This window comes from Lycorma delicatula, chromosome 4 (genome assembly GCF_047948215.1).
Source record: "Lycorma delicatula isolate Av1 chromosome 4, ASM4794821v1, whole genome shotgun sequence".
Lineage (NCBI taxonomy): Eukaryota > Metazoa > Arthropoda > Insecta > Hemiptera > Fulgoridae > Lycorma > Lycorma delicatula.
In genome coordinates this window covers 11,915,231-11,932,955 of record NC_134458.1, presented here as the reverse complement: position 1 = coordinate 11,932,955, position 17,725 = coordinate 11,915,231, and the positions used below count along the sequence as shown (strand labels likewise).

At 30.9% G+C, this 17,725-nt stretch overlaps 1 protein-coding gene across 1 annotated transcript in view; it reads left to right on the top strand.

Annotated features, from left to right (window-relative positions):
* The window catches only part of LOC142323112 (adenosylhomocysteinase-like 1), a 209,411-nt gene extending 193,600 nt beyond the window's left edge, over nt 1-15,811 (top strand). The window contains exons 12-14 of the mRNA XM_075362309.1: nt 3,517-3,595; nt 6,975-7,095; nt 15,642-15,811. Of these exons, the coding sequence (XP_075218424.1) occupies nt 3,517-3,595; nt 6,975-7,095; nt 15,642-15,648 (207 nt within the window). The 3' untranslated portion in view covers nt 15,649-15,811. The remainder of the gene's footprint in view (nt 1-3,516; nt 3,596-6,974; nt 7,096-15,641) is intronic.
* Nucleotides 15,812-17,725: the final 1,914 nt, after the last annotated feature.

Below are 17,725 nucleotides of genomic sequence, written 5' to 3'. Positions count from 1 at the left end.
TGTTTTATTTTATGTAATTTCTGGAAAATCACTAAAACAGTGATCTGAGTGTATTTGAAGGTAGCTACAGTTACTCTGGAGCAGCGTTTCTCAACTTGGGGGTCGCAGTGACATGAAAGGGAATCACAAAATTAGCCTACAGCTTTACATATAAACAAAGATGAAATCATTCTATGAGAAAAAAAAAAAACCATTTATTATAAACATTTTACTTACATTTATAATAACATATGTAAAGAAAAATAATTTAATGAGATGATTGCATTTTTCATTTAAAGATTTCTCCATACGTAGATCTATGTTAGAAACATATAAGAGCAAATTGTTTTCAAATGATAAAAAACAATTCCTGTATTTAGTTTTTTTGCGCAATCATAGATGAAAAGCCCTTTTCACAAAGGTAAGACATGGCAAAAGGGATTAATATTTTCAATGCTTCTGTGACTAAATTTCCATATTCACTATGAGAACCTATCTAAATCTTCAGGTGTGAATTGTAGTTGTAACATTTTATTGGTCGACATTTCAATGAGCTGGTCATGAATCTCAACCAGTAACTTATTAGCTACAATAATGTTTTCATTAAATGAATATTGCCCATCTCTTCGAGAAATCATTTTTATCTTCTGGGAAATATTCCACCATCTGAATTTATAGCTCATACAAATACGTCTTCATGCTATTCAAACTTTGGTGAATAATAATATCTTCTTCAATGAAATCTTCCTCAATGTAGTTGGGGAGATGAGTGGAAACATCAAAATTTTTGCTTTAAAGGCGAATAATCCAGATATCGAACTTCTTAATGAAAACATGAACTTTATCTGTCATTAATAAAATGGTTTTATCACATCCTTGTAAATTCACATTCAAACCATTTAAATTTGAAAATTCGTCAGCTAAGTAAGCCAACAGCAACATGTATTCATTATTCTGTAAAAATGGTGTTTGTTTATCCTGAAAAAACATTATTAATTCATCTCGCAATTACAATACAATAACCAGATTCACACTTTCCCCCACAATAACCATCTGACTTGTATGGAAAAGAAGATTTTTTTTTCACCCATTTCATCGCATAGTTTAGCAAATAGCCTATTCTTTAATGGTTAACTTTTAATAAAATTAATCATTTTTACAGCTTTACAAAGAAATTGTTTGAAATTTTTGTCTGTGAAAGAAGCAGTGCGTCCATTCTGCCCTTGGTATAAGACAACATTTTAATTTTTTTCAGAAATCCACTGTTCTTTCCTATTACCACCTTTGTACTATCACTACATATTGCAATGGATTTTGCCTAATCTATTTTGTAGTTTTTGTAGCTTCATAAAAAACATTTAAAAGACATTGTCCTGTTACATGACCAGTTGTTGATTTGCAAAACAACATAGTTTCTTTGATTGATCTGTCCCTATAGCATTCATATCTAACAAAAAATAGGAACTGAGAAATATTTGCCACATTTGTTGATTCATCAAATTGAATACTAAAAAATTCACTTAAAATCACTTGCTGAATTATATGATTGCAAACATTGGCAGCCGCCATCTCATCGACTTGCCTTGATACTGTGTCAAGGCAGAAATTTTTTCAATTTTTTTATTTCTTCCACACCTATTAAAACACTGACCATACCAATTACAGCAGGCAATATGAGGTTTTCTCTGATTTTATGGGGTGTGGACATCTTAGCTATTCTTAATGCTATGAGATAAGATGCTTCAAGTGTACTTTTATCAGTATGGCTTGATTTACAAATAGAAGCTTGTTGATTTCTCAAAGTATGCAATATTTTCTTTCAAAAAATTTAAAGGGTTTGCTTGTATGATCCGGATGTTTATTTTCCAAGTGGTACATTTATTTTGATGGCTCCAAGCTTTCATCTGAGAGGACTTGAATGCAAATAATGCATTGTGGCTTTCCATCCAATGAGGTAAAACCATAATTTAAATAATTGTCATTGTACAATCTTGTCTTTTTACCAGTTGATTCACTGGATGTAGATGGCTCACTTTGTTTTTTCACAAATTTACCCATTTTGCATAATAATCTGATTGGAAAAAAAAAGTTACACCATTTGACCGCATACTAAAAAATCAAAACCTCTATTATTATTTTCAATAAAACTACACTTTTAAAAACTTAAATAAAGGCACCAGATGCACTCTTTGCATTTGAAACTAAACTGATGTCCTACAATCCATTATGCCTCTTTTATACTGCTGAGAGTACAACATGTTCAAATATGTCATATGCATGTTTGAACATGATCATCTCAGAGTGAATATTATACAAGCAGACCCAATTACAAGGAACACATACACATTAAATTGGAACCTGTAAATTGCTCATGTTTATACACTTCATACATGCATGTTCATACAAGTTGCTAGCAACACAACTAAATAATTTTAACTAGGGTTCATTGCATTGGGGGTTCAAGAAATATTCATTATATTTTCTTTTTTACTTTTTGGGGGTCGTGGAGCTAAAAAGATTGAGAATCACTGTTCTGTTGATTACAATCATCCAAACTATATTTTGTCGCTTATTTGTGGTTAAATTGTTGCTTATAGGTTTATGATCCACACCATTTTCAGTATTATTATTTATGATAAGCACAATTCATATACAAAGGTCATAGTTCCATTTTTCTCAGTTTTAAATGTAAATTGTATAATAGTTCCTTACTATAATAAAGTGTTTGTTGTTAATGTGTAAATTGCCTATTCATCATCAACATATTATGTCTGGGATAAAAGAGTAAGTGTGTGTGTGTGTGTGTGTGTGCACACGCGCATATTCTACAACATGCTTCTTACTATAGTTTTTTTTAAATTTAGTATAATAGATTTCACCTTTGATGACTGATAGAAACATTCCCATTTGTAATTCTTGATCTTGTAGCTAAAATTACCACAGGATACTATAAAACATAGATATTATAATTTATATATGAAACTAACAATTTAATAGGTAGTAATATCATCATTAATTTCCTTGTATCATTTTATTCTCAAAGTCTACTTCATGCAAGAAAAATCTAAAAATCAATGCCTATGAGGGATGCTCTAGATGTATTAATTACATTAGGTCATATACATACATTATGAGATATACATACAATTTCATATATACATTAAATAATACAGCTGTTTCTAATGTTGGGCAGGAAACAAGAATGTGATGCCAGACATATTGAGTTCATGAACATTGCTATTTAGTGGAAACATGCATTCCCTATCACAGTTACTCTTTCATTTGACACTACAAACTCCAAGAACATTTTGAAGCTAGCTTATATGAAGCAGGTAGTAGAAAATCGTATATATAACAAATATGTCAAAATATCAACAAATGATGACTCCAGTCAAGTCAACAGATGACTTCATTACCCTCCCACAAAAAAAAAATATGTTTTATATTAATACTAAAATGTTTATATTATTACTTTATATTTCTATCAATATGTATTTGTTTTATTTTTTTATTGTTAGCTATTTTTTAATGTTACAGGCATTAGCTTTGATAGAACTATTTAATGCACCTCATGGCCGTTATAAGTCTGACGTTTACCTTCTACCTAAAAAAATGGGTAATTTTTTATTTATTTTTATCCTGCTTTTGGTGACAGCAAAAGCTTTAAATTTGCTTCTATTAGTTTAAGATAAAAGTAATTACTTTTCTATAATAATTTTTAAATAAAATAATCCTTAGTAATATTATTAATGATGACCAAACTCATAAAACAAATTGAAAAAAGTTATCTGTATTATTAGATAAGAGGTTTCTGTATTGATTAGATTTGATTACATATAGAAATATGTGGACACCTGTAGTCTATATAATGAAAGATTACAGGTCAGTTGCCTTGCCAGGCAATAATAGTTTGTATTAGAAAAACTGCCTCTAGATAAAATGACAGCCGGTAAACTGTATCTGAAGGGAACCAATCAGTATTAAAAATCATTCAGGTTATGTTATTGTTCTGTATGCTCAGAATGGTGTACATGCATCAATTTTTTTTTTTTTACAGCAAAATGACCCTAGATTCTAACCAGTATTGAACTTTGTTTCAATGTTATATAAATCCACACTTAATGGTGTTGCAGATGTACTACTAATTAATTATTTGTATTTTTTCTTTCAAGCTCCTCCTGACAGGTTAAATATATTAACACAGACTTTTTTTTAGGTAATGGGTATCATGATTCGACTTCCGGAAGTCGCCCAGACTTCCTTGGGGTCCCCCAGACCCCAAAATCACCATCAGTTCAAAAGTTTATATATACATTTATATATATATATATATATATATATATATATATATATATATTTCACTTTCTTGTGGACATGATAACTGCTGTAATTTTGCACCAATCACTTTCAAATTGATACATAGAATATAATGACCCAAAATCTCAGTCATGTTCATTAATGGGCAAAATCAGACCACGGGGGGGGCTTTTTCAAAAAAACAAAATATCAGTGTAACTTTCTTATTAAGTAAAATATCGAATTCATTTAAAGTTCCTACTATTCTTTGGATAAGGGTCTAAAACATATTTAAGTAAAGTTTTTTGATATCACCAACCATTGACCCAGGGGGTGGAAAAAATGGCGTTCCGAAGACAAAAAAAATTTATACCTTCCTTAATAGGCACAGTATTAAATCAGTTTAAAGTGGTCGTTAGTCCTCTAAACATTTCCTAAAACTTTTGTCTGAAATAAGTTTTGATATGACCAACCCTTATGGCAAGGGATGACCAGAATGTTGCTGGAATTGTAAGATGGGGCTAGTCATATGCTAAACATGTGAAACTTTTTTCACATGCAACCATTGTTGTATTGAGTAAATTTGAAGTTTTTCGTAACTTTAAGATGGAAATCTTTTTTATCCCCTACTTAGCACCAGTGAAATCTACCTCCACCTTCCGGCATGCCAAAAGGGATTTTTTTGTAATTAAAGCCTCTTTCTTACTGAAAGATGATTCCGTTGTTTAAAAAATACTGTGGCACTTGTCATTACTTTTGAGTATTTGTATATATAAATTCCATTTTCCAGAATAATTAACCTGTTCAAATGAATCATAATTTTTTGCTGACCACTTCACTTTATCTATACAGCCTTTGTTAATTATAGCACTTTTTTTACTACTTAATTCTTTTTTTTCATTGAAATCTATTATATTCATATTGTTTTCTTTACTCATGTATTCATACTCAATATTTTAAAATTTATCTAGGTAAATTTCCTCTAGATATTCTCATTACCTGTCTCATCATCTTTTTTTCTAGTAAAAAAAGGTTTCTAAGAATTTTCAAACCACACCTTCTCTATTTTCTGTATAGTTGGTATTAAATTTAGAATAGGCAGTAAGAGCCCACTTTTCTACTTAAGAATAGTTTTTAGTATTATGATAAATGTGTGCTTTTATTTTTAAGTGCTTGTGAAATAAAATTTTGACATTTTAAAATGATATTTTATTCTTAAAAAAAATTTTTTTTTATTAAAAGTTGAAATAATTTTTCTTCCTAAAAGTATTAGTGTTAAAAAAAAGTATTGTAAATACTACAGAAAGAATTTTAAAATTATATTTTTAAAATATATGGTTATAAAAAAAATTGAAAAAAAATAAAATTGGCAGTCTTTCCCAACTATGCCGTCCAAGTCATACAATGCCTTGCATAGCTTTTTCATTACAATTCAGTTATTCAATCTTATTTTTATTATCGTAATAAATGTCTAAATATAAGTAACAAAAATATTTTTTTGAATTTTTTAAAATTTTGGGTCTCCTATATCAATATTTTTTGTATGATTATAGAAATAAGATGTAAACATCAAAATTAACAAATTTTAAAATAATTATTTTTTTTGAGGTTCCCTTCCTCTGTGGGGCCAATTCAGTAAAAAATTCAAAGTAAAAGTTATTTTATAAAGAAGTGATAACAAAAACAAATAAATTGAAAAAGATAAAATATAATTTTTATGATAGTAACACCCCTTTCATAAAGACAAGACAAAAATCGTAAAACTTTTCAAAACACTTTTCTATGTTTAAGCTCCAGGGTTTATAATTTTTGAAAATTGTAGACATTTTTAGATATATGATGTAAAAAATACCAGAAAAAAATATTTTTAATTTTAAAACCTAAGGGAGGTAGAAAAAAAACCATTTTAATTTTAAGGGGTGTAGGTTGGTTTACTGAATTTTTTTTTTAAATTGCCTCTGAAGAAAATTTAAATTTGTTTTTTCACAATTTCCCCCACCTCTTGAACAAATTTTGAAAAAATGAATATGATCAATGCCCCATAAATAGAAATATTTGAGCCAAACACATACACATGTAAACATACATTCTTAGATATGTTATTTTGTCTAGATGAACTAGTTGGATCCTAAAACATAAAGATTTGCAAAAAGCCCATTTTTGGCATGATCACCACACTTTCCCCTTTAATATAGCTGTACTAGCTATATTCAAAGTAAAATTGTTGTTCACTATTTAAAAATGTAGTTAATTCATGTCTTAAATCAGTCAGGTCATTTGGTTTATCTTTTGTTAAACACATTGAAATGCTCTTTATAAAAATTCAATATTATTAAAATTCTTTTGACATTTCTATAAATCTTAAATTTACTCAAGTCTGTTCATTGATCGCTATACAAATGAAAGAGCCATAAACAAATGCATGGAAAGATTAACTTTACAATCATTTTTGTTTATTGCAGTATTAATTACAGAATTATGGAAGCAGTATTTTTGTATGTAATTATATCATTGTTTACCTCTCTCAACCATATATTATTAGGTGATGTAAATAATTATAAATTTGAAATTACTCAATTTCCATCATGAATACATATGATAGCTTATCTGAGTATGTGTGTTATGTTTCAGGATTAATGTTCTTAATATAATTATTATTTTTTATGGTCTTTTTAATTTTTTAATTTATTTTTTTTTAGATGAATATGTTGCTAGCCTTCATCTTCCTACATTTGACGCTCATTTGACAGAGTTATCTGATGATCAGGCAAAATATATGGGATTGAATAAAGCTGGCCCTTTTAAACCAAATTATTACAGGTGAGCTTTTATAATATTTGTTAAATATTTCTCACTCTTTTAAAGGTGAACTGAATGATAAATAATTTTTTGCGTAAATACACAAAAAAAATAAAAACCAAATAAATTATAAAGTATGTTTGCTAAACAAAATGTACGTAGAATTGAATATGATAACCAGTATATCATTCTTAATATGGAGGATCAAATTATACTGATAGACAAAAAAAAATTTTAATGTTTCTCTAAGTGTGATACCATTTCTTGAATTGCTTTTTTGCGTACATTACAGAACTGTAAATACAATTTTTCTATCACCCTTAGTTTTAAATAAATTACACATCAAAAAGATTAAGGGAAAATATAGTTATCTGTAAAATTTATAATTTTGCATGGCCATACCTGTGTTGGAATGATTTCGCTGATGCTTTTCTTTTATAAATAGCCTCAGGCACATCCCGAATAAATGACCAACAGTAATTGGCTTGCATGTTAGTATTCAATTTCCCTTTATAGCGGCTTTCTATCACCGAAATGTCTTGGTGGAAACGTTCATGTCACTTACGTGTTCGTCACTTACGTCTCCGAGGTTGTCCGGAAAAAATCCAGATGTGAGTAGAGGAAATGTATTTGTAAAGACATATTACATCCCATAGCTCTGTACGAAATAAGAAGTTTATTAACCATATCGGAAGCAAGCAGTCATGACGGCTCCAGTCACTCTCCGATCAGTGGACTACTGGCCACTACATAAGTGTCCGTCCATTGGCCGAGGCCACCGTAGGGCCCTATCGCAGCCAGTCTTGATGGCCCGGCCGAATTGTTCAGCTATCAATTCCACTTCCTCCCTGTGCTCCATGCACCATTCCAATCCCTGTAAGGCAGTCGCACACTCGCGCCGCAGCCTGTACTGATCCAGACCCCTTACGTTATAGCGACCGGAATCTGGAGCTCTTGTACCCCCACCGTAAGCGATCTCATGGTTATAAGCCTATGATCAGTCACACTGGCCTCGGGCGAGACAGTCCAACTACTCGTACTCCTAAGCAGACCGCCCGTCACCAAGGTGACATCGATGTAACTGTCCCGCAGTTCGGAAGAGATATTCGGTGGTTATTCTGCCTCGTTAAGCAAGTAAAGGTTCCTGGCTTTAACGAACTGTGCGACACCAACGCCTATGGAGTCATAGTCAACGACCCGGTGCGCACACAAGATCACTGCTTACCTGAGTACGAGACTCATCTCCCGTGTTGGATCATCGGCTTGGCATCCCGTCTAGCGAACGTCATTAGAAATTCACTGGTCATGCCTCATCAAAGTTTAGCCGTCGTCTCAGAAATGATGCGAGTAAGAAAACCTCGCCGTGAAAACGAATGAATTTACATTTACTGGCTAGCTTAGAAAGCTAGCTAGCCGAACTCAACAAAATCAAAAGACAGAGCTCTACACTTACTCTAAGAAGTTAGATGCTGTTGCGGAGCGGATGCAACGTGGAGATACCTCTCAGCATGACCAGAAGCTTGGAAAAACTTCCCCAGGGGCTCCTGACTCGCCGAGCGCTTATAGCTCAGAGTCCCAGACAGGAAGGAAATAGAAACTTTATAGCGCTTGGAGTCATAATAATTGGCTGGTGGTCAGCCATACTCAGAGTTAGCTTCTCACGGCAATGGGTAAGAATCTTTCCCTTTATTAAACTACGGATGCGGGTTGAATAAAGCAACTGCATCAACAAACTCCCACACGGTCCGACAATACGGCTCCCGCCACATTGATTTGCCACTTGTGAATGACCAACAATTTTTCCCTTGACCTCTAAGTTCCAGGGTTGCCTGGTCTCTGGCCCCCCAAGAGCAGGGCAGTCAAATACCAGGTGTTCATTTGAGTGGACCTTCCCACAGACGAACAGTTCATCAGCTGTCAGGCGGAACCGAAACAGATATTGGTTCAAGTTAGTGCGGTTGGTGAGCATCTGGGCACCCGTTGCCCTTAAAATCAAGCTCGAGCTATACCATCCCCCCAGATCCTGTGTAAGCTTATACAAGGATCTTGCCTTAGTCGTGGTATCCCATTCCAGCTTCCATGCTTCCATCGCGAGGCTCTGCAGCCTCTTCCGCTGGCAGGAGATTGGCAATGGAACGTAATTTAGATCCGGTGCATTGTGATCACCGTTCCGCTCCGGTACTGGCTAGGCTCAAATCCGCATCCCAAATACCTTAGCCTTTCGGCCTTTTTGCAGTCTCAACATGGCTGCCCGAACTTTCACCACTAAATCGACTGGGAGAGCCTCTCCCAATACGATGTTAGCCTCGTAGGAGATTGTTTTGAAAACACCAGTGCGTACAGTTAAGGCTCTGCACTGGGGATTCCTTAAATTTTGAAGAAGTGCTCTATTCATATCCAATCTATGCGCTCAAACGGGCACCGCCTAAGAGTCTTGCTTTTTTTCCTCCTGCGTAAGAGGTCTGCAGGGGGAAAAGAATTTTAACATTGCCAGATGAATTGTGGTTCGTTTAGGTGAGGGAGGCAGCCTGAGGATCTAGGTCGTCCTGGCTCGCCGGTACGCAAAAGTGTGGGGGGGACGGTTCTGGTGACAGCTCGTGGGACTTTCAAGGGTTGAATTATCGTGGAGCGAAGGACATTTAATAACACGTTTGGAGCTAAGTACGTTTAGGGCGTGGGGGTAACGTCCAGGTTAGACGAGCTACGAGGCAGTCAACTGCCACGATACTCTGGGGCGACTGACGAGATGCTTAGTGGCTATTTCTGGTTGCTCCACGGGTCTGTTAAAAAAAAAAAAAATGCTAACCTTGCGGACACTGTTGCCAGTGGATATGTAGGGAGAAATAAAATTTACCTACGTGTGACTTCTGCCATCTTAGTCTTATAGTTGTGTCTTGTTTGTAACAGGTGTTATTTTGTGCATATTAAATGACAGGCTATTTTGATGGGTAAAATGTGTATGTATGTATATATATATGTTTATTTATTTTTAATTTTTGCACGAAAATATTCTATCAGAGTACATTACTTAAAAAAAATAATCAAATATAACCGTTTATGAAGACAACGTAATTTTTTGTTTTTTTTTTTCATTTCAAAATAAATTTGCAATGAGAAAAGAGAATCGTCGAAATGATACATTTCTTGAATTTCTGAACGTTCTTAAAAAAATAAACACACTTATAGAGAGCCTCCTCGGTTAAATTTTTTTTTAAATTCTGTTAATAAATGTCACGTTACACAATAAATACCGTCCTGTTTGATTAATGATATAATTATGCTTTTATTTAACTGATAACACTGATAAACAAAAAAATATTTTTTAAGTGTTTTTAAGTGTGCTACCATTTCTTGAATTGCTTTTTTGCTTACATTACATATCTGTAAATACAATTTTTCTATCACCCTAGTTTGAAATAAATAACGCTTCAAAAAAACTAAGGGAAAATATACTTAAAATCTGTAAAATTTATAATTTTGCATGGCCATACCAGTGTTAGAATGATTTCGCTGATGCTTTTCTTTTATAAATAGCCTCAGGCACATCCCGAATAAATGACCAACAGTAATCGGCTTGCATGTTAGTATTCAATTTCCCTTTATAGCGGCTTTCCATCACCGAAATGTCTTGGTGGAAACGTTCACTGTGTTCGTCACTTACATCTCCGAGGTTTTCCGGAAAAAATCCAGATGTGAGTGGAGGAAATGTATTTGTAAAGACATATTACATCCCATAGCTCTGTACGAAATAAGAAGTTTATTAACCATATTGTGGTAATTGTCGGATTTTTGTTTGCCGAAAAAACTTTTGCAAACGTCTTTATATGAAGCCCAAGCTGCATTTTTTATTTCTACATTATTTAACATTGAAGTAATACATCATCTTTGACCAACTCTCTTATACGAGGACCAACAAATTTTCCTTCTTTAATTTTTCCATCGCTTACATTCGGAGATTTTTGCCTTATGTACAAACATCCGGGACTATTCTTCATCGCTTTTACAAAATTTTTTATTAGTCCTAGCTTGATATGGAGAGAGGGTAAAAATATTTTTTGGGTTCAACTAAGGGCTCTTGAATAATATTTTTCCCATTTGGAGTTACGTTGTCTCATTTCTTCCACTCTTTGGTAACATAATGTTTATCCCTAGCTCGGCTGTCCCATTCACAGAGTAAACACATGTACTTAGTATAGCCTAACTGCATGCCTAACAAGATAGCTATAGCTTTCAAATCAACACATATGTTCCAGCTATGTTTTTTATAATTTATTTTTTTGAGAACGTCTTTCATCACATCGTATATCTCTTTCAAATTAATACCATAAGCGGTTGGTATCAAAGGATATTTGTTACCGTTGTGTAGTAGAACCACTCTTAAACTGTACTTGGATGAATCTATGAAAAGCCGCCTGTCCTCAGATTTATGAGCTTGTCCTAAGTGTCAACCAAATTATTTTCATCAATAAAGTACTGAGAAAGTTCTTTTTGTCAGCTTCAAAAGCCCAAAATGTTTGTATTTTTTTAAAAGTAAATTCCAACCTTGCAGTCTTGACCCTAACAGTTCAGCTTGATTTTTTGTTAAATTTAAATCCCTAACCAAGTCGTTTAATTCACCTTGAGATATAAAATGTGGCTTATTGGAAGATAATTCAAAATCAAAATCATTGTTCTCTTCTTCAGTACTACCTGATTCTTCATCGCTGTTTTTGAAACATACATTCACAGCTGTCTCAGAAACTGGAATAATTTCACTGTGAGGTACAAGCCTGATTGCAGATTACAGTGAAGGATATTTTACAGTATGTTTAGATGTTTTAGAAATTCCAGGCACACTTGTTAAACAAAAGTAATAATCGGTTACATGATCCTTTGGTTCATGCCAAACCTTAGGTATATCAAATGGCAAAGCCTTCTGTGTACCTTTCAGCCATACTCTTAAATATACAGAACAATTATTACATACTATATGAGGAGCCCACATCTTATCCTGATCGCCAATTTTACACTGAAAGTACATATGATATGCTTTTTTATTAAAGGTGTAATGTTTTTTCTATTTGATTTTACGGTAAATTCATCACATACATAACAAAAGGCATCCACATCATTTACACAATTTTGAGGCATTATGACACTACATTGTTAACAAACCTAAGACAGCAATAAGACTGAACAAAATTAATTCATTCCTAAATCCAGTATTTAATACAGACAACATAGCTACATGTTTTGACCTGCACAGACATGATTAATTTTGTCCATGAAGGCTCACTCTTCAGTATTAGATATGTCATAATATATGACTATGATATGATTTAATTCTTTGTCTAGTATTGTTTATTTATAGCTTACAAATTATGTTAACAAATTTAATAAAAAATGAGCCAAAATACAATATAGGAGCTTAAAATGCTAACTATACATTGAAAAATGAAAAAAATCCTTTAATTAAAATTTAAAAATTTTTCAAAAATGGTGGGTGATAGAAAGATTCTGAGTTCATATTAGTTTTCAGCATGAAAAACTTAAAATCATGTATTGCATGTTAGGAAACAAAAATTATGTTTATCAGTTATTTTTTTTTGTCGTCAGTCATTTGACTGGTTTGATGCAGCTCTCCAAGATTCCCTATCTAGTGCTAGTTGTTTCATTTCAGTATACCCTCTACATCCTACATCCCTAACAATTTATTTTACATATTCCAAACGTGGCCTGCCTACACAATTTTTTCCTTCTACCTGTCCTTCAGTTAGAATTTTTATCAGTTATAAGTGATAAAAAATATTTTTATATACATCAGACATTGTTATATACATCTTGTTATCCCAGTAACATTTACCTGATGTATTGCATGTTTGATATGCATTTAGGAATTTTTAAGATTGATAAAGTTTTTATTTCCTGACTTACTTGTTATAAATCATTTTGTTTTAAGAAAGATTAAATTTATGTGTATTTTGAATTTATTGAAATGATTGCTTTTTAAGTTTAATTTAATGATTTCCCATCAGTAATGATTGAAATTTTGAGAATACAAAATATACGAATAGATGTCTGCAGAATACTGAGTCTCGCTCCAACTGCTCTAAATTAAAATTATTTGTAGATTATAATCGAAAGAATGTGTGTAACATCTCTTGAAATTTATCTCATAAAGTACAAATGAAACTTCATTAGTGCAGGAAAAATTTTTATATTGAAATTATAAAAGGAATTAATTTTGATTCCTTATAGGCTGCTATTATTACAATATTTCTCATTATTACTATTGCTGATATTAAATTTATATTAATTTTGTCTGTTAGTTTTAGGACTAGAATTATTTAGTTTTAAAAGATTTTATAATGAGTACACAACCCTGTTACAATTAACTTATCAGTGTGTTAATCATTTTAAAGTAGAAATACATAGATAGAAAGCTTTTTCTATGACATCAATCTAGTCGATGTCTAGTGATAAGCCTAACATAAATATCTTAACACCAATGCTCTTAACATATATAGGAAGAATGATTTTGGTGCTATGTTCCCCTCTGCATGAAATAAATAAATTTTTATTATGAGCAGAATATAAAGATACATTATAATACAATAGATCACGTCAATATAAATTTAATTGTTAATATTAAAAAAAATTATAAGATAAGAATAGATGTTATTAAAGTGCATATTAATTATTTAAATATAAATGCGTAAAATAATGTGTGGGTAAATACAATAAATATAAAAAGACTAAAAATAGTTCACAATTATTCAGAAGCCATATTGAAAATTATTTTGAACACATTATGTAACATTAAACGGGATGTAGATAAATTGTATTTTTTTTTTTTTTTTTTTTTTTTTAAGTAGTATTATTTAAAGTTTCATCAACACAGTAGTATTGTTTCTGTAAAATAAAATCTTATAATTTATTTTAAATAAATTGGAGGGAAAGATTTTTCAAACGACTTGGGAATTTATTAAAAAAAAGGCAATGGTGCATGATAAGACCCTTTTTTGCAAGCTGAACTATTGTACTGAGTTATACAAAACAGTTCTGTTTTCATTACTGCACCATTACCACAGATGATCTCCCAACTGTACAACATTATCCCTCTATTTATTCTCACACTTACAAAAATTATATAATACTTTTATGTATATATATATATATTATTTTACTGAAATTAATCTTTTTAAGAATCATATTCCTCTAAACTGTTAAATTATGTTTAAATTCTATTAAATAGATCACCTAGTACAGAATATTGAGATAAAAGATACCTTAATTTTTCTTGTAAGTACTTTCACAGGATCTCACATCCTCAGTCATGACTGAAATAATTCTGTTGTTGGATGATAATAAAAAATGTTAGATTTTTTTATGAAATCTAAAATTAAAATTAAAAATCTATTTTTTTTAGATTATACTTAATTTTAATATATACAATATATATTGTTTAATACTTATACAATAGATAAAATTATTCATAAATAAACTTAAATGCTAACTTTCTACATATCATTTGTTAAGGGGCGTTATGGAAAATTGAAATCACATTAATAGAAGCAGGTATTTTTAAATGTAATTTATGATACTTTGTTCACATTTTCTCTAAATAAATTGAAACTCAAGATTAAGAAAAATAAATAAAAGGTTCAATATGATGAAAACATAAATTTTTCTATGAAATTTTTTGTAAGAGCTATAACTCTTTAAAGAGAAGCTTTTTCTTTTTTGACTAATATTATATTTTACTAATTTAACTTGAACTATTGATGATGATCATTTATTGAAGTGAACATTTAATTTGCTGACATTTACTTTTTGTAAATGGAACTTAATCATACTCTTAGTTATTTTATTAGCTTTTATTATTTTATTGTTTTACATTACTTTGTTTTATAAATAAAATATTTTTTTTAGTTTTATTTTAAAGTACACATAATTTTTAAAAGACGCAAATTTTTTTTAAAAAGAAAAATGATTGCTGTTTTATGATAGTAGTCATGATGATCCTTATACTTAGTTTCCATTTCTGGAAAATATCAGTTATAGCCTTTGCTACAAAAATTCAACACCTTTAATAGTTTTTATGGTTACTAAAACCATTTTGCTGCAAGGAAGGATCTCCCGTGTTCGAGTAGAGTAGCTTCTTAGGAATTTGAATTTCTCGGTAATCATTTTTCTATTTTCTGATATTGCTTCCTTATTTACAAAACCCCAGACCAATTCAGCACTCTAGGTACTACATGGTTAGAAGTCCTTTTTTTAGACCAAAGCTCACATCCCTATACAGACAGTTTCAGGTTAGCAACAACATTGTTCTCTGAATGAAGTTGTTCCTAGAGCTTAAATGAGGGTTTAAATAATTTCCTTCTAACAACATTTGAAGTAAGAAAAACTGAAATTGTAGATGTAATAATAATTATTAAAAATCTTCAAAAAATTTGTAATTTTCTGTTTGACAAAACTTTTATTGAAGCTATACTAGTTCTGTATTGCATAAATATAAGCAGTTTAAAGGAGATTAGTATATATTGTGTTCATGTTATAACTAAAATATAATTTTTTTGTTTCAGATATTAAAGAAGATTCATGGTAACATTATGTCAGTTAAAATTGTAATGTATTTTAATAAGTACTGTTAATAAGAGAATACCATTCAATATTTAGTTAAAAATGATGTTCGTAGCATTGGCTTGCAAATAATTAATTATCCCTCTTGTTAATTGTTAATATGTGGTAAAAGGTAAAAATATAATAAATAATAATATATTATTATAATAGAGTTGAATTCATGTATCAACTTTACTCCAATTAGTGATTAAGTAGTGTATCATGTTATGAGAACTTGAGAAATAACTTATAAAATTCTTAAATAATTTAAGTTACTTAAACATGCAAGTTAGAAATGATGAGCTTTGATTAATGTAATTGTTAGTTTTTAATTCTTCACAAGTTTACATACTAATTTGTATGAATGTATATCTACATGCACATTTTACACTAACACTGAAAAAAGCTTCAAAAAGTTCACAGAAATACATTTATATTTAATTTTACAAAAATTATGTAGATTAGAACATTTTACATTATTTCCTTCAAATTAGTTTTGTTCAGCGACTTCATACATTTGTCAACATCCATAAAGATCTTGGAAACATATCTGCTACCTGTTGTCAAAAACAACCTCCAAATATTTCATCGCATCAGCGATGATGTCATCAGCAACAGTATGTACCACTTCTTTCAGAATTAATTTCAAGCAATAAAAATCAACTGGTGTCATGCAAGTGAGAATTGCAGATCTTTTAGAGATGTTACATTGTACTGTTTTACATACTTCTTGAACGATGCAGATCAGTGTGCTTACAAACATTCGAAGAAAAATTTGTTGACAAATACAACATATTTTTGAATTATCGTAATAAATATTGTGGCAATTTCCCAATGATATTCCATCCTCTGATGCTACTTCATCAATAGATTTCATTTTATCTCTTTGATCACACTCATATTTTTTTTCAGTAGACTGGCACCTCCCTGTGAATATTAGTTACACTGATACAACTTCTCAAGAATGAGTGTCTATCATAATTTTGTTTAGGATTGATTATTGCCTTTGCATTCTGCTTATCATATGCTTTTTTCAACCAGTGTTAATGTTTTTGATTTTGTAAGCAGAACACTAAATTTGACATTTGCACACCGTTTATTTTGTTTTACAACAATGTTTCATTTCAGATATGTTACACAAACACATATTTTTTTACTATTGTTAGAGTGGAAACAAGAGCACAATGATAGCTGTACTGTTATTTCATGAATGTTGTTAACTTGTAAGACAGTAATTTTTGTCTTGATTATTTTTGTAAAGATGCCAGAATTTCCAGAATTTTTGAAGTGACTTCACATTTATATTTACATATGAACATAACACACCCACACACAGCTCAGTAAATTCTTTAGCACTGCCGATTACTAGCGTTAAGATTTATTTAAAAAATAATAAATTAAAGTAAAAATTATTTTTTGAAAATGTTTGTCACCTGAGATCAAAGATCACCTGTTATTGAATTAGGAACATTGAATTAGTAATAAGCATACATAGATAGTTAGTGAGTTGTTGATAATTTTTATTCTTGTGTATTGTACAAGTTTAATATAAAATGAAATTCAATTAAATCACCAAATATAGTAAACAAAACAGCAAGAACATTTACTTGTACACAGAAGCTTCCAAGGAAGTCTCTTTTAAACCTTGGGTCTCCAGACTTTCTGTAGACAAAATCTGGCCTATAAGTTACCCAATAAGCAAGTGTAAGCCAAATTTGCACTTGCATAGCAAATGATTAACATGACCACTGTTTCGCAAAATTTCAAAATTGGATTTCTCAGAAATTTTCATCGAGATTTTGATAAAATTTTAATAGTCCTTTTGTGTAATCTTAAATGGTACATTTTTGTAGACTGTTTAAATATTCATTGAAAAAAATAATAATTGTTTATGGTTTAAAACAAGTTCCCATATCAGCTGTCATTTTAGAGTTATTGATGAGAGGTCTTTATATTTGACTTTGATTTTGAAACTGCTGTGCAATTTCAAATAACATTTATTATCAGTCTTCAGTGAAAGGAGCAGTATTCTCAATTAAAAAGTTTC